The 18,875-nt window shown below is 39.4% G+C and overlaps 1 protein-coding gene across 1 annotated transcript in view; it reads right to left on the bottom strand.

The window, feature by feature from the left end:
* Nucleotides 1–18,875, bottom strand: part of adamts18 (ADAM metallopeptidase with thrombospondin type 1 motif, 18) — a 314,116-nt gene that overhangs the window by 166,108 nt on the left and 129,133 nt on the right. Inside the window, exons 11-12 of the mRNA XM_034185420.1 lie at nt 14,426–14,521; nt 12,615–12,763 (exon numbers count right to left, since the gene is read on the bottom strand). Of these exons, the coding sequence (XP_034041311.1) occupies nt 12,615–12,763; nt 14,426–14,521 (245 nt within the window). The remainder of the gene's footprint in view (nt 1–12,614; nt 12,764–14,425; nt 14,522–18,875) is intronic.

Here is an 18,875-nt window from a genome sequence, read left to right as displayed (position 1 = left end):
CTTTAATTGGTTCCACCATCCTCACCTTCCTCCATTACAGCACGGGTGGAATCATTTATATAAACATATGTTCTCTTAGGAAATAACTACAGTATTGTTATTCTTAGCAACGCAGGCATAAATGAAAGTTGTATCAGTTCCAAAACATTTTTAGTAATATAATGTCAGTTCTAATGAAGACCTTGGAAAAGTAAGACTACCTTCAGTCTATGAACTACATGTTCTGCACTGCAAAAGCAGATGAGAGCTTAAAATAGAATCCATGAATAGCAAATTAATTCATTCTCTAAAATTGAGCTGCAGATAAATATCAGTGCTGATTAATGTCATATATTAGTTTTTATGATTGATGATCTAACTGATATATAAAAGTCTAAAAAGAAAAAGAAATGGTGTCTGAGTAACCTCTGTTCAAAACCTGCTCTTTAGCCTAAGTGGTTACTGAGATCTGAGTAGCGGTGAATTCTCTTGTTTTGGGATATTATGGCAGTAAAACCTTTGCTTCTGACACTGTTCCAAAAGAGCTACAAGTTGGCACTAAAATTAAGACCATACAAACACTAGTTTCTGAGAAACAGTATGTATAACATCCATGTACACATGCATGTACAGGTGGCATACTGTGCATTCTGCATACTTTGTCTCTTAACCATATGCAGTGGGATTGTTTTCTGAAAAATACATCTTTAAAAAATGCAGTGGTCTTATACTCAGGGTCTAGACTTTAATTTGTCAGTACATCAATACGTCAATACGTGGTGACACATAATCATGATATGAGTGTGACCACTGAGTGAAGTGACCCATTGTAAGCTTCTGGTTAGCTGTTTATGGTTTTGTTATCACAGAAACAAAACCCATGAAAACATGGGGCTATGAAGTGCCACAACAATGCTGCATAACTGAGGAGAAGTTATCATGCAAACTTTAAGCCCGGGTCTCCAATCCTGCTCCTCTAGAGCACCTGGGTCAACACACATAAATGATTTAACTAGTTGTGGGTAAATGGACTGCATAGGGATAGGTATCAAGAACCAGTTCCTTTCGGGTATCATTAAGAAATGATTCGATCCACCGACATCAATAACCTTTTTGCTTAACGATTCCCTTATTGGTCCTTCAGAGTGGCTGTTGTTTTTGGGGTGTTTGTCAGGAAAATGATCATTTCTCTACATACATACCCTACAGCGGGTCTGTAATCAACTTTTCTGCAGCACAGCTTTGCTTTGAACCTTGAACCAATCGCAGCAGTGATTCGCAGATCGAAGCAGTGCTTCGATCTGCTGCTTCGTTGATTCATTGTTTTATTTCACTTTATCTTACTTTTCTCCTGCTAAAACCCTAATGAGCATATGTCTGTGAGTAATATTTACCTTTTTTATGTTAAACTGACCTGTTATGGTCTTCTGAAACAGTTGATAGATGTATTTTATAACTTAAAAACGGGACCGATGCTAATGTGTTAGAGTGTCTATGGAATTTTCAATGTTAAAGTTAGCATTAAGCTGTTGCAGCTGTCAGCACGTTTGTGTGCATTTGTTTTCTGTATAATAATGAATGACTCAGTGTTTGTTGTTGTAAAAGAGTAAAACGTATTACAAATTGTAATATATTTAAAAATTTATTTTTGTTTATATATTAATAATAGCAACAACAATAATATGAATGAATGGTTTATTCAGCACGCACGCACAGACAAAATCTCTCATTTACAAAACAAGTCAAGAGAAAACAAAAATTAAAACATATAGAACAAAACTCAAACAATTTACCAATTTAGTGCAGCTGAAAGGGTGTGGGCAGAAGCAAAAGCTTATAAACGCCCACCCCATACATCAATTTCTGTGTACAAAAACAAAATAAACACAAAAAAAAACAATTTCCAGTCAGCAATGTAACGCAGTGAAACATACAAAGTAATACAACAAACAAACAAAAAATAGCCACACAGTCAATTTACTTAATTACGCAAACTATAACAAGTTAATGTATTATTTTTATACAGTCTTTTAAAACAAGCCAATGTACTGGATACTTTAATACAATCTAAACCAGGGGTGGCCAAGTTCGGTCCTCGAGAGCCACCTTCCTGACACTCTTAGTTGTCTCCCTGCTCCAACACACCTGAATCCAATGAAAGGCTCATTAAAAGTCTGCTAACGAGTCTTTCATTGGATTCAGTGTGTTGGAGCAGGGGACAACTAAGAGTGTCAGGAAGGTGGGTCTCGAGGACCGAACTTGGCCACCCCTGATCTAAACAGTCATTCCACACTCTAACACCCTTTACAGAAATGTAATGACTTTTAGCAGTAGTTCGAATCTTTCTTCTATCAAACACCAAAGTTCCATGCAAATTATAACTGGATTCTCTCATTTTAAACAACTCCTGGACATGATGAGGCAAGAGTCCATTTTATCTGTATTGTAAAATGATCAACCAAGTCATAAAATTTCAAAAACTGAAGACGAACAAACAGTGAATTTGTTGGTTCACGATATGGTTTTTATCACTCTTATAGCTTTTTTTTGTAACAGAAATATTGGATTAGTATTTGTTTTATATGTATTTCCCCAAACTTCAATGCAGTAAGTCATATAAGGACAAGTAAAGAGTGATACAATGAAACCAACAGATGTTGGGGAGAAAGTATTGTACTTTGTACAAGATAGCAATAACTTTTGATATTTTGGACTCAATATGTTTTATATGAGTTTTCCAACTAAGCTTATCATCAATAAAAACTCCAAGAAATTTAGTTTGAGATACAATTTCAATTTCAATACCATTGAACAATAATTTACTGCTTAAATTTCTAGGCTTATTTCCAAATATAACGCACTTAGTTTTACAAAAATGAAGTGATAATTAGAGTCAAACCAGTATTTAAATTTTTGCAGTTCCCTCTCCACCAAGTCCAAGAGCTGTCCAAATTATCTCCACTACCAATCACAGTTGTATCATCAGCAAACAAAATACAACTCAAAGACTTAGAAACCAAACCTATATCATTAATATACAGCAAAAACAATAATGGCCCAGAACTGACTGGGGTACTCCACATGTAATCCTCAAAAATTCTGATTTTATCCCACCAAGGTGAACACACTGATATCTATTCTGTAAATAACTAGCTATCCAGTTAAAGGCCAGTCCTCTAATACCATACATCTGTAATTTTTCCAATAATACGATATGATCAATCGTATCAAATGCTTTCTGTAAATCAAAAAAAAAAAACAACAACAGTGTATTGCTTCTTCTCTATTGCATTTGTAACTTGTTCCACAAAATCTATTAAAGCCAAAGAAGTTGTTTGATTTTTTCTGAAACCATACTGCTGTTTGTTAAGTATATGATGTTTTTCTATAAAATCGTTCAACCTCTTACAAATATTTTTTCCAGAATTTTAGAAAACTGTGGTAACAAAGAGATTGGCCTATAATTTGAAAAAACGTGTTTATCGCCAGATTTAAACAATGGTATCACCTTAATAATAACAATAATAGGAATAATAACTAATAATCCTACAATACAATTTTAGAGAAAGAGACATAAAGAACCTGATTAAAAACACAACAGAAAATATAAAACCAACTAACAATAAACATAAATAAACAAACAAATAAATAAATAAATATAGAATAAATAAGTGTTTCCTGTGAACACGTAGTGACTCTTATACCTCCACTTCATCCCTGTTTTATTTAAGTTTAACGACAATTTGTTTTGGTCAAACCATATTTTCAATGTGTTAATTTCTTCAGTAATTTCCTCCAGAACTATCTGTCAAGCTAGAAAACTGCTGCATCCTAGTAAGAGCAGAATACTACTGGAATGAATTTGAATAAGGAAAGTTGTTTTTTTTTCTCTCACCAAAATGGATGTTGCACTCATTGCAGTATATTGTCTGGAATAGTCCCAGACTGGATTTCAGAGCTTCTAGAATTCAAACATTTTTGTGCAGGTGGTGGTGGGGGATAATTTTGGGTTACAGCTTTTTTTGTTTTTCACCGCTTTCATCCCTGAATATGTCAATTGTGAGTCACTTTTGTGCGGATTAAAGTCACCAACTGGGACTCCTGTCTTGTTGTGAGAAAGAAACGAGAATCGTCCCCCGTTCTGTTCACACTGCTCCAAATGCTGCGCAGCTCTCTCTGAGTCAAGTTATAACGATAGAGTCCAGTCGGAATTCATAACTTCAAAACGAAACGCCGTTTAAATCAAATGACACCTCTTTCCAAATGTTGCATTACAAACTGCAATCGATCAAAATGTTTTTTCCTCCCAAAATGAGTCGTCCTGCGCTGACGTGCAGCAGCCGGCTGAGCTCAGCTCAGATGTATGGAGAGACATTCATGCCAAAATGTCTGACAGGAAATGCTTTTGCCAAAAACTACAGATTTTATTTTTATTTATGTCCAGAGATCAAGGATCCAGTGACCAAATCATATTTATTTACTTTAAGACTCAAATAAAATACACAGAAACCTGTAAAGCCTAGTTTTAGTACACAGAAAATTCACTAGAGGTATCGATAACGGAATCGATAAGGAATCAGATCGATAAGCAGAATCGATAATGGCATCAATATCGATAAAATCTTATCAATACCCATCCCTAGGACTGCATTTATATAGCGCTTTTCCATCTGCATCAGACACTCAAAGCGCTTTACAATTATGCCTCACATTCACCCACTCACACTCATAAACCAATGTCAGGGTGCTGCCATGCAAGGCGCTGACTACACACTGGGAGCAACTAGGGCATTAAGGACCTTGCCCAGGGGCCCTTAGTGATTTTCTGATCAGGCTGGGACTTGAATCGAGGATGTTCTGGTCTCAAGCCCAACACTTAACCAATAGACCATCACCTCTCCTCCACCTCTCTCGGGTGGAGCTACAAAAAAAGCAGGACAGATGCTCTCCATAAGTAGGGGTAGGGATCCCAGCTTTAAGCTCATGGTGAAAAATGCAGCAGAGTCATCAAATGGTTCTCAAGCATGCAAGAAATACAGCATGACAGGGTGTAATGATAGAATCAATCAATCAATCAATCAATTTTTTATATAGCGCCAAATCACAACAAACAGTTGCCCCAAGGCGCTTTTATTGTAAGGCAAGGCCATACAATAATTATGTAAAACCCCAACGGTCAAAACGACCCCCTGTGAGCAAGCACTTGGCTACAGTGGGAAGGAAAAACTCCCTTTTAACAGGAAGAAACCTCCAGCAGAACCAGGCTCAGGGAGGGGCAGTCTTCTGCTGGGACTGGTTGGGGCTGAGGGAGAGAACCAGGAAAAAGACATGCTGTGGAGGGGAGCAGAGATCGATCACTAATGATTAAATGCAGAGTGGTGCATACAGAGCAAAAAGAGAAAGAAACAGTGCATCATGGGAACCACCCAGCAGTCTACGTCTATAGCAGCATAACTAAGGGATGGTTCAGGGTCACCTGATCCAGCCCTAACTATAAGCTTTAGCAAAAAGGAAAGTTTTAAGCCTAATCTTAAAAGTAGAGAGGGTGTCTGTCTCCCTGATCTGAATTGGGAGCTGGTTCCACAGGAGAGGAGCCTGAAAGCTGAAGGCTCTGCCTCCCATTCTACTCTTACAAACCCTAGGAACTACAAGTAAGCCTGCAGTCTGAGAGCGAAGCGCTCTATTGGGGTGATATGGTACTACGAGGTCCCTAAGATAAGATGGGACCTGATTATTCAAAACCTTATAAGTAAGAAGAAGAATTTTAAATTCTATTCTAGAATTAACAGGAAGCCAATGAAGAGAGGCCAATATGGGTGAGATATCTGCTCTCCTTCTAGTCCCCGTCAGTACTCTAGCTGCAGCATTTGAATTAACTGAAGGCTTTTTAGGGAACTTTTAGGACAACCTGATAATAATGAATTACAATAGTCCAGCCTAGAGGAAATAAATGCATGAATTAGTTTTTCAGCATCACTCTGAGACAAGACCTTTCTGATTTTAGAGATATTGCGTAAATGCAAAAAAGCAGTCCTACATATTTGTTTAATATGCGCTTTGAATGCATATCCTGATCAAAAAATGACTCCAAGATTTCTCACAGTATTACTAGAGGTTCCGGGTAATGCCATCCAGAGTAAGGATTGTTAGACCACCATGTTTCTAAGATTTGTGGGCCAAGTACAATAACTTCAGTTTTATCTGAGTTTAAAGCAGGAAATTAGAGGTCATCCATGTCTTTATGTCTGTAAGACAATCCTGCAGTTTAGCTAATTGGTGTGTGTCCTCTGGCTTCATGGATAGATAAAGCTGGGTATCATCTGCGTAACAATGAAAATGTAAGCAATACCGTCTAATAATACTGCCTAAGGGAAGCATGTATAAGTGAATAAAATTGGTCCTAGCACAGAACCTTGTGGAAACTCCATAATTAACTTTAGTCTGTGAAGAAGATTCCCCATTACATGAACAAATTGTAATCTATTAGACAAATATGATTCAAACCACCGCAGCGCAGTGCCTTTAATACCTATGGCATGCTCTAATCTCTGTAATAAAATTTTATGGTCAACAGTATCAAAAGCAGCACTGAGGTCCAACAGAACAAGCACAGAGACGAGTCCCACTGTCCGAGGCCATAAGAAGATCATTTGTAACCTTCACTAATGCTGTTTCTGTACTATGATGAATTCTAAAACCTGACTGAAACTCTTCAAATAGACCATTCCTCTGCAGATGATCAGTTAGCTGTTTTACAACTACCCTTTCAAGAATTTTTTGAGAGAAAAGGAAGGTTGGAGATTGGCCTATAATTAGCTAAGATAGCTGGGTCAAGTGATGGCTTTTAAGTAATGGTTTAATTACTGCCACCTTAAAAGCCTGTGGTAACATACCCAACTAATAAAGATAGATTGATCATATTTAAGATCGAAGCATAAATAATGGTAGGGCTTCCTTGAGCAGCCTGGTAGGAATGGGGTCTAATAAACATGTTGATGGTTTGGATGAAGTAACTAATGAAAATAACTCAGAACAATCGGAGAGAAAGAGTCTAACCAAATACCGGCATCACTGAAAGCAGCCAAAGATAACGATACGTCTTTGGGATGGTTATGAGTAATTTTTTTCTCTAATAGTTAAAATTTTGTTAGCAAAGAAAGTCATGAAGTCATTACTAGTTAAAGTTAATGGAATACCTCAGCTCAATAGAGCTCTGACTCTTTGTCAGCCTGGCTACAGTGCTGAAAAGAAACCTGGGGGTTGTTCTTATTTTCTTCAATTAGTGATGAGTAGAAGATGTCCTAGCTTTACGGAGGGCTTGTTTATAGAGCAACAGACTCTTTTTCCAGGCTAAGTGAAGATCTTCTAAATTAGTGAGACGCCATTTCCTCTCCAACTTACGGGTTATCTGCCTTTAAGCTGCGAGTTTGTGAGTTATACCATGGAGTCAGGCACTTCTGATTTAAAGCTCTCTTTTTCAGAGGAGCTACAGCATCCAAAGTTGTCTTCAATGAGGATGTAAAACTATTGACGAGATACTCTATCTCCCTTACAGAGTTTAGGTAGCTACTCTGCACTGTGTTGGTATATGGCATTAGAGAACATAAAGAAGGAATCATATCCTTAAACCTAGTTACAGCGCTTTCTGAAAGACTTCTAGTGTAATGAAACTTATTCCCCACTGCTGGGTAGTCCATCAGAGTAAATGTAAATGTTATTAAGAAATGATCAGACAGAAGGGAGTTTTCAGGGAATACTGTTAAGTCTTCTATTTCCATACCATAAGTCAGAACAAGATCTAAGATATGATTAAAGTGGTGGGTGGACTCATTTACTTTTTGAGCAAAGCCAATAGAGTCTAATAATAGATTAAATGCAGTGTTGAGGCTGTCATTCTCAGCATCTGTGTGGATGTTAAAATCGCCCACTATAATTATCTTATCTGAGCTAAGCACTAAGTCAGACAAAAGGTCTGAAAATTCACAGAGAAACTCACAGTAACGACCAGGTGGACGATAGATAATAACAAATAAAACTGTTTTTTGGGACTTCCAATTTGGATGGACAAGACTAAGAGACAAGCTTTCAAATGAATTAAAGCTCTGTCTGGGTTTTTGATTAATTAATAAGCTGGAATGGAAGATTGCTGCTAATCCTCCGCCTCGGCCCGTGCTACGAGCATTCTGGACAGTTAGTGTGACTCGGGGGTGTTGACTCATTTAAACTAACATATTCATCCTGCTGTAACCAGGTTCTGTTAGGCAGAATAAATCAATATGTTGATCAATTATTATATCATTTACCAACAGGGACTTAGAAGAGAGAGACCTAATGTTTAATAGACCACATTTAACTGTTTAGTCTGTGGTGCAGTTGAAGGTGCTATATTATTTTTTCTTTTTGAATTTTTATGCTTAAATAGATTTTTGCTGGTTGTTGGTGGTCTGGGAGCAGGCACTGTCTCTACGGGGATGGGGTAATGAGGGGATGGCAGGGGGAGAGAAGCTGCAGAGAGGTGTGTAAGACTACAACTCTGCTTCCTGGTCCCAACCCTGGATAGTCACGGTTTGGAGGATTTAAGAAAATTGGCCAGATTTCTAGAAATGAGAGCTGCTCCATCCAAAGTGGGATGGATGCCGTCTCTCCTAACAAAACCAGGTTTTCCCCAGAAGCTTTGCCAATTATCTATGAAGCCCACCTCATTTTTGGACACCACTCAGACAGCCAGCAATTCAAGGAGAACAGGCGGCTAAACATGTCACTCCTGGTCCGATTGGGGAGGGGCCCAGAGAAAAATACAGAGTCCGACATTGTTTTTGCAAAGTTACACACCGATTTAATGTTAATTTTAGTGACCTCCGATTGGCGTAACCGGGTGTCATTACTGCCGACGTGAATTACAATCTTACCAAATTTACGCTTAGCCTTAGCCAGCAGTTTCAAATTTCCTTCAATGTCGCCTGCTCTGGCCCCCGGAAGGACAATTGACTATGGTTGCTGGTGTCGCTAACTTTCACATTTCTCAAAATAGAGTCGCCAATAACCAGAGTTTGATCCTCGGCGGGTGTGTCCGTCGAGTGGGGAAAAAACGGTTAGAAATGTGAACGGGTTGGCGGTGTACACGGGGCTTCTGTTTAGAACTACGCTTCCTCCTCACAGTCACCCAGTCAGCCTGCTTGGGATCTGCCAGGGGGGAACTAACGGCGGCTAAGCTACCTTGGTCCGCACCAACTACAGGGGCCTGGCTAGCTGTAGAATCTTCCACGGTGCGGAGCCGAGTCTCCAATTCGCCCAGCCTGGCCTCCAAAGCTACGAATAAGCTACACTTATTACAAGTACCATTACTGCTAAAGGAGGCCGAGGAATAACTAAACATTTCACACCCAGAGCAGAAAAGTGTGGGAGAGAGACAGGAGAAGCCACCATGCTAAATCGGCTAAGAGCTAGTAGCTACGCTAACCTAGCGGATTCCTAAAACACGCAAAGTGAATAATTTAGAGGTGATTCAGCAGAAGGAGTGCTTTAGTTAAGGCACGTAAAGATTACACTGGGAAACAAATCGTAGTCTAGATAACTAGATCAATCTAACTGCGCAGATTAAACAGCTAACAGATACAGAAAAACACCGCTGTGCTCCGGAACAGGAAGTGATACAATACCGCAGTGAGAGCCAACCACCAGTAGAGGCAAGCAAGAAAATAGTTTGCTCAAAAAGACCATCTTAAAAATGGTAAAAGTCAGAACAGCTTCACATGGTAATTTTGTGGACGGCAATGAGAAAAAGAAGGAGATAAAAAGATGACACCAGCACATCGTGACATTTCATGAGCTGAACCTGGGAAACTCAAAGTTGTTGCTTACTCTTTGCCACTCAACTAATCAATAAATCGCTTTGGTACAACTCCAGATTCTTTTAAATTTCAATTAAGTTCATTTATTTATATATAGTATCACCCAATCCCATCATAAGTAGCCCCAAGGCACTTCACACAAGCAAGGTCTAACCTTGACGATTTAGCTAGCGTATGCCGACTATATGAAAAACACTGGCATACGTCTAATAAGTTACACGCACGTTTTGTATACATTAAGAGCACGTTGAAGCATGCTGGTATACGTCGTAATACAGTGAGTATGTCTAAACATTTTGGGCATGCACATTATTTTTGACAGATGCCACCATATGGCTGATATGTCCCACATACGCAGATCATAACTTGTAGGCAAGTTATGCGATTGTTGACACACTTTTCTTGTAACCTACTCATAAGTCAAAAATACATCCATTGATGCTGTCCATTGATTGGCTGAACAACTGAAAGCTTCAGTCTTCATGTGGACAGTTCAGACTGTTTCAAATATTAAAACCATTCACAGACCGAGTAAATATAAAGTCTTAATCTTACCTGTTTGTTTCAGTCAGATTTATCATCACAGCCTGATGTATCCATATAGAGTGTCCTGATTTTGGAAAACGACATCTGAAACTACTTTAATTCCTTGTCATGGCTGAAGAAATGTAGCATTTTTAAAGAAGACCCTCTGTGTTTTGTATGTTTGTCAGCCTGAACCAGAGGACCACTGACACTTTGTCCAACAACAATAAAATTAACATTTTAAAAGTTGAAAAAGTCACAGTGCCTCATTCATTTAAGTCAGCATTTGTCACAGACATCAGGTGATTCTTCAGCATTCTGCATGCAATGAAAATAAATACCGTGATCCACCAAGACAAAAATGATATTGAATGAATAAAATTTTTAAAATGTTAAACTACTCTGGCATCTGTGTGCTTGTCAACATCTACTGTATGTGCTCCGCTGGCCAAACAAAAGGGTTCTGCAGGTGGTGGAAATGCAAACCAAGCCTGATTTAACCGTTCCGACACGTACCATACGGTGCAGTACCGACCCAAACCACTCAGTGGAAACGGGGCTGTCAGCATATGCTGGCTAAATCGTCAAGATGTGACAGATGCTTAACTTATTCAACGTATTCGTGCATTTTTCATACGTCAGCATACGCTGGCTAAATTGTCAAGGTGTGACAGGGACCTAAAATAAAAAAAACAAAAACAAAAAACAGACAATTAGTCAAAATAAAAGAGTGCTAAAGGAAATGTGTGATGCAACACAGGGAAGTCACTTCTGAAATCAAAACACTAAACAACTCATTACACCCCACATTCCTATGTTAACTTAAATTTTAAGGGTTGCACGATTTAGCCAAACATCTATATATTAATAGCCAAGCGGCCTCTGTGTGCATATATGTGCGTGCATGCTTTTATTTTATAAATTCAATGTACGTACATAATATAGTTGTAAATACATTAAAAATACATGGATGACACAAGAAAGTGAAAACACTTATTGAAACACATTATGGAAAACACATTATGGAAATATACATTTTAAAATCAAATGGCATAATAGCAGTAATAATAAAATAAAATAACAGACAGACAGACAGACAGACAGACAGACAGACAGACAGACAGACAGACAGACAGACAGACAGATAGATAGATAGATAGATAGATAGATAGATAGATAGATAGATAGATAGATAGATAGATAGATAGATAGATAGATAGATAGATAGATACCCGAGTCCCGAAGGATTAATAAAGTAATTATTAATACTAGTATGTATATGATAACAAGAACCTAAACAATTTATAGATGCATTAAGACAATAAACTAAAATTAAAAAGTTACATAATTAAAAGGAAATTAAAAGGATGAGTTCTTCCTCTAAAAACTGTTGAGGTCTAAGGTTCTAAAAGCATTCTGGACTCACACTCCATTCCAACCCATTATAGAAACTTTGTATAATTTATTACCACCCTTGAAAATGTCAGCTACCTATTTTATAAACACTACCCAATCTAGAGCCCATCGATCCACACAGACAACATGCTAGTGATTCAATAACCAATACTGTGATTTGCATAAAAGCAGCAAATGTAGTAACCCACTCAATATACGTCTGTTTTAAAGCACAACGTTAAAACAACAAATATGTCACATGTATATAATGGCATGCACAGAGATGTGCACGGGGAGATGGCAGTCTGCAGAATTACAGGGAGACACTTACTGTCTGTCTGGCAGCTTTGAGAGAGAACAGCAAGTATGGGAAGGCTGCCCGTAAAAGAACACAGGGAGACATAGTCTGTCTGGACTGTCAGCCTGACTGATGAGAGCAGTTATCATGGATGTGTGCATGCACGCACATATGTTTCGGCCTGTGCACGTCTGCGCTGACAGGAATCTGGCACACAGCATGCTCAGGTGTTCAGAAAGGACAAATTTGAGGTTACAGGACTTTAAGCATTGCTTTCTGGCCCACGCTCAGATTGTGACTGGAGGAGGACACGTGTGATAGCATCGGGATGTCGTGCTTCGCTCGTTACTCTATACTGTAGGTGTTTTAAGACAAGCAAGCTGCAGTCCTGTAGTAAATCTGATTTTCAAATAATTGCCTCTTCTTATCGTGAAACAATCAGTCAAATAACAAAAATATATTTGTCATCTATTTTCATAATCAATGTTAAACTGAATGATTTCAAACATAATAATACTCTGTTCCAATGTGGCTGACGTTCACGGTATGTGCTTGTCTGTTTATACCTCGGACTGTTGCAGTAGCGCTCCCTGTACATGACCCCACCTCCACATGTCCTGGAGCAGTCAGACCACTGGGACCAGGCCGACCACTGCCCATGGACTGCCTTGGGGCCATGCTCCCCATATTTAACACACTGACCCTTCCGGCACCACTGCGAATGAAAGAAGAGAAAAGGATGCACAGAAGTTGCTTGTTGTCTCAGATGTGACTAGGTGCTTTGCCTGAGTCTCAAAAACATGCATGGATAGTCTCATACCAAGGCAGATTCATGCCAACGCCTGAACAAATACAAATCACCACATTTCTCTATTTTGTCAATAAATAAATTATGAAATACACTGACAACTTTATTAGGTACCCCTCTTCAATTGCTTGTTAACACAAATAACTAACCAGCCAATCACATGGGAGCAACTCAATGCATTTAGGCATCTAAATGTGGTCAAAATGACTTGCTGAAGTTTAAAGTGAGCACCAGAATGATGAAGAAAGGGGATTTAAGTGACTCTGAATGTGGCATGATTGTTCAAGCTTGGCTGATGCAAGCGCACATGATTCAAATCCATATAGTTTTTTAAAAAATAAAAAGGTCGGATAGTTTTCTAACAGATCTCGTATATAAACACGCAAACTTACAGTATCGCCTGAATATGAAAGCTGCTGATGGTTCGTAGTCCGACTTGTTTGCTCCACCTCCATGAAGAACTTGCTAACTGATGGTCCGGTCGTTAGCTCGTAAGCTTTCAATCTGTGTGTTTTTTCAGATGCTGTTTAGATATTTATGGAGTACATTTGTGTCCGACGTTTTTCTAATTGCGTTTTTAGCTTCTGGTTTGTAAAGAAAATACACGTTTCAGACTGACTGTCATGGAAACAGTCCGATATGGAAAAATATGCGACTGGTAATCAGCCAATCAGAGCGCGCATAGCATCACAGCCATATAATAATATTGAGTACTTCTGATATTAGTAACTGTAGTTTTGTTTAAAGCAGCTCTTATTACAGACCAGGTTTTGTGAAATATCACATTGTAACAGGTCATCTTACAACTTGGTACACAACTGATATCTTCAAGCAGCTTTCATCTGGCAGCAATTGATGCCAGTTCCTCCCATGCAAGCACACAACTCGGCAAACGCTGGGAAAAGTATTTTATTTCCAGAACTCGATGGTCTCCTCCATTTCATCGTATTCAGCTCAGAATGGCCCAGGATGGGCCTGGTGCAACTCCATGTAACTCTGAGCAAACCTAATGTACATTCCACACTCAACTCTTGATAAAATGGAGTAATTCTTTTGTGCTCGGCATAAATTTTGGATACCTAATTAGGTCCAGCTTGCACCAGGCTGCCTGGAGCCGAGTGGAAGGAGGCTGATGCCAGCTACCGGAAATCTCCACGAAAAATATTGAAGCTTTTCTGAACCAGCATGGCTTTAACCAGGCTTTCCTGACTTGTGTTGACAACTTCCTCCAGGCCTGGTGTGAGAGCAATTTCAAACAAAAGCAAGCAATTTTTGCTGTTTTCCAACTTTGAAATCTAAATCATTTGGCTCTATAATTGACAAAGCAGATTTAACATCTTTTCTGCCCAATTACACATCTGCATCATTTGTGTGTTCCCCCTTGATTTTGTTATCAAAGCACATTAGGCCTCCATGTGACACACTGTTCTACCATATGTTTCCCTTTATCACTGATTGCAAATGCATGTGTTGTGTCTAATTAGTGTAGCAGTGAGGAAATGCTCTGTCACCAGAATAGGGGAATTAGATGGTGCTATTCTTCAGGTGCCTAAGAAAACCATTCCTCACCATGTCGGGTCCACAGCTGGTCCCTTCTGCAGCAGGCATGAACTTGGTTTCACACCGGTGGCCCGTGCGGTGACACCACAGAGACTTGCAAATGTCCTGTCAAACAAGTCAGAGTTGCACACAGATGCACAATGAGAAGATAAGAAGAGATGTCATATGGTGTTCCTTAGAGTCATCTTTTCTGTTATGGCACTGGATCAGTTATGTGAAACTCAAAGCCTGCAAACACCAGATGATTCATTCAAACTATGAGTTTAGTTTCGCTCATCAGAATGCGGTTCTATTTTTATCCATCACAATACACCCTTTCCATGCAGCAGGGAAATATGTGCACCCAAGGTGGTCAAAATGGTTGCATTTGATGCAGATATTGTCACCAAAGTTCTTGGGCCATCTATGGTGCAGTTAGAGGAGCAATGTGAGACTGATTTCTTTTTTTTTCCTTCATGCATGCTCCCATTGCTTTCAGTAAACTTGTACAGTGCACAGATGGCCTTGCCATCATTTCTCTAAACTGCCTTATAAAGTATTTTAAATGCCTTTCACAATGATCACTTTAATGAAATTTCATCCAGGTAATGGCACAGAATCCGCTCATTCACATGCACTTTCCACTCTTTCTCTGAAATTTTCGCAGTGATTACAGGTACAGTATTTTCCTGAGTATAAGTGACACCTTGAAGAGGAAACAAAATATGCATAATTCACACTTTTTCCTGTATGTTGAATCCACTTTTAAGGACATGTCACACATTTTTTAACATCCCAGTCACCAAGACAACACAAAAGTACTCATGATTGTAAGTCTCTCAGCGCACATGCACTAATAATTAGTGGTGGCAGATGCATTTTATTGGTATTTATTCCTCTCACTCTGAGTGTTAGCAGGTGCACTTCCAGAAAACGTCTTAGTCGGCAATTCTCTGCATTTCTCGGTGTGTGATGTACATTTTAGTAAAAGCCAAACATCCCGATGACTAACAGACAGAATGAAACTAAACTGCTACGTCCAATAACAAAGCTTCTGAGCTTTCATTCGAAAGTAATGGCTCAGATTTACAGAGGATATACGGGCAGGAGACGACACACTTCACCCCAAAACTCTTAACTTTTTCATAATCTGTCAGACTTTGGAACCTAAAGTCTGGTGACGCTGCTGTTTGTGTGGCAAGATGCTGGTTTACTGCCGCTGTGAACATGGACGCGGGACATCTCCATGATTCAGTTTTTCACAGCCTGTGTGGACACACAGATGTATTTCTTACATTGGATAAAGTTAGAATATATAATGGACTTTCTATATAATGTGCGACAAACGTGAGAACTTGAACTGAAGGGAGAGCTGCAGTTGGACATTCTCTGGCCAGCGATCGTGCACGAAGCGTGCGTGACGAGTTATATTGGACCTGGATATGTTCTCTGGTCCATGTAAGGACTTATAATGGAACTGCATTGTTCTTCGACCGGCAATTGCACACGCACTGCTTCTTTGATGGTGTGGACTTTACATTTGGAAATTTTTACAACTGGGTGAGTGGCATGTTCAGTTTTTTCCTCATCTGTAATGTTCTCCTAAATGGAGCTGATAGGCTTTATTTTTATTTACTTTGAGAGAGACCGTGGGAAATTGGATCTTGATGTGTGTGTGGCGCAGCACGCTGGTTTAACATGCAAATCTCAGCTGTTTTATTGCCGTTGTGAACATGGACGTTTAATGTCTCCACAACGTTGTTTTTCAGAGGTTGCCTGATCATACAGATGTATATAGATTTTTTTTAGATTTTCACAGTTATATACAACACTTACAAGCATTTGTTTTGATATTAACAGGCTGCGTTTATGACTAATGGCAGGTGGACTAAGTCTTCTCAGGCTGTTGCTTTTACCGTGACTGCATCAAAATGAACAGTTTTCCCTTAAAAACGAGTAATCATAACACAACATCACACTTGTGCAATCTTTGGAATTAATCTGTGGCTCATTTCTTAATGATAGCAGATACATTCCATTCAAGTGCACGCTGGAACATTTCTAAAGGCTACGTCACCGCTGTCGGAAACACTCGAGTACTCACGAATATCCTGTTTTCGGAAGTCTCCATAGCCGTTTGTTGCAAATGTCGTACACTTCGAAACCAGCCATGGAAGTGCACAAAGTAATCCCGGTGGATCATCGGATAGTCACTAACAGCCTAAATCTAAATTGTTATGATTGTGGTGTGACATGTCCTTTAACACAATGAAAATCAGTATCACATGTACACACCACAGCATGTGCTGTAATTTAACAAACAGACTTTTAAATTCTAAAAAAATAACCAAGCTGTACATGTAAACATCCACTGGACAACATACTGGATGCCATTTGATACAATTTAGACAAAAGGAATTGTCAGATGGACATGGATGGAGAACTAAACGGTGCAGAGCAAATTATTTGGTTCTTACCAACATGAAAAAAAACTTTATTTATTTAGAAATGTTAGATAAATCATCTTGTTTGAAGAGTAAATTTCTTATTTAAAGTGTTCAACTTTACACTGTAATCTTCTTTCTAGATTTAACCATCTTAATTCAAGAAATCTTGTCAAGTGACATTATCTTGCTACATGGACAGATAATTTCAATTGTTTTGAGTATGTTTTCTCAGATTTTGTGTTTTATCTTGTTTTTAGACACCCCTTTTTGCAGTGTGGCTTTCTGCATGAAGCCCTCAGCCAGTAGTGTGTAACAAAAAGCCTTTTAAATTCCAAAAACAAGTAAGATGACAAATAAATGTATGTTGGACAACATATTGAATATTATTTGACACAGATGAACAGATAGCTAGCCCACAGCTTTAGAAACAGTACAATAAAAACATAAATTCATTAGATTTTTTTTAAGCAGCTCTTTAAATGGTAAATGGACTGCATTTATATAGCACTTTTCCATCTGCATCAGACGCTCAAAGCGCTTTACAATTATGCCTCACATTCACCCCGATGTCAGGGTGCTGCCATACAAGGCCCTCATCACTACACACTGGGAGCAATAGGGGACTAAAGGCCTTGCCCAAGGGCCCTTAGTGATTTTCCAGTCAGGTGAGGATTTGAACCCATGATCTTCTGGACTCAAGCCCAACACCTTAACCACTAGACCATCCCCTCCCCTTTAATTTGGTATTTTTGTGCATTGTTGCAGTGTACATTCAACAATTGTGTTCATTCTTTTATTACTGGAGATTAGTTTGTGTGATGACTCCTGGAAAAGCCCTATATAAATAGTTCACATCACACACACACACACACACACACACACATATATATATATATATATATATATATATACACTCAACAAAAATATAAACGCAACACTTTTGGTTTTGCTCCCATTTTGTATGAGATGAACTCAAAGATCTAAAACTTTTTCCACATACACAATATCACCATTTCCCTCAAATATTGTTCACAAACCAGTCGAAATCTGTGATAGTAAGCACTTCTCCTTTGCTGAGATAATCCATCCCACCTCACAGGTGTGCCATATCAAGATGCTGATTAGACACCATGATTAGTGCACAGGTGTGCCTAAGACTGTCCACAATAAAAGGCCACTCTGAAAGGTGCAGTTTTGTTTTATTGGGGGGGGGGGATACCAGTCAGTATCTGGTGTGACCACCATTTGCCTCATGCAGTGCAACACATCTCCTTCACATAGAGTTGATCAGGTTGTCAATTGTGGCCTGTGGAATGTTGGTCCACTCCTCTTCAATGGCTGTGCAAAGTTGCTGGATATTGGCAGGAACTGGTACACGCTGTCGTATACGCCGGTCCAGAGCATCCCAAACATGCTCAATGGGTGACATGTCCGGTGAGTATGCCGGCCATGCAAGAACTGGGACATTTTCAGCTTCCAAGAATTGTGTACAGATCCTTGCAACATGGGGCCGTGCATTATCCTGCTGCAACATGAGGTGATGTTCTTGGATGTATGGCACAACAATGGGCCTCAGGATCTCGTCACGGTATCTCTGTGCATTCAAAATGCCATCAATAAAATGCACCTGTGTTCTTCGTCCATAACAGACGCCTGCCCATACCATAACCCCACCGTCACCATGGGCCACTCGATCCACAACATTGACATCAGAAAACCGCTCACCCACACGACACCACACACGCTGTCTGCCATCTGCCCTGAACAGTGTGAACCGGGATTCATCCGTGAAGAGAACACCTCTCCAACGTGCCAAACGCCAGCGAATGTAAGCATTTGCCCACTCAAGTCGGTTACGATGACGAACTTGAGTCAGGTCGAGACCCTGATGAGGACGACGAGCATGCAGATGAGCTTCCCTGAGACGGTTTCTGACAGTTTGTGCAGAAATTCTTTGGTTATGCAAACCGATTGTTTCAGCAGCTGTCCGAGTGGCTGGTCTCAGATGATCTTGGAGGTGAACATGCTGGATG

This window comes from Thalassophryne amazonica, chromosome 2 (assembly GCF_902500255.1).
Source record: "Thalassophryne amazonica chromosome 2, fThaAma1.1, whole genome shotgun sequence".
Taxonomy (NCBI): Eukaryota; Metazoa; Chordata; class Actinopteri; order Batrachoidiformes; family Batrachoididae; genus Thalassophryne; species Thalassophryne amazonica.
Note: the sequence above shows the minus strand (reverse complement) of the source record. Positions and strands in the feature narration are given on the sequence as shown.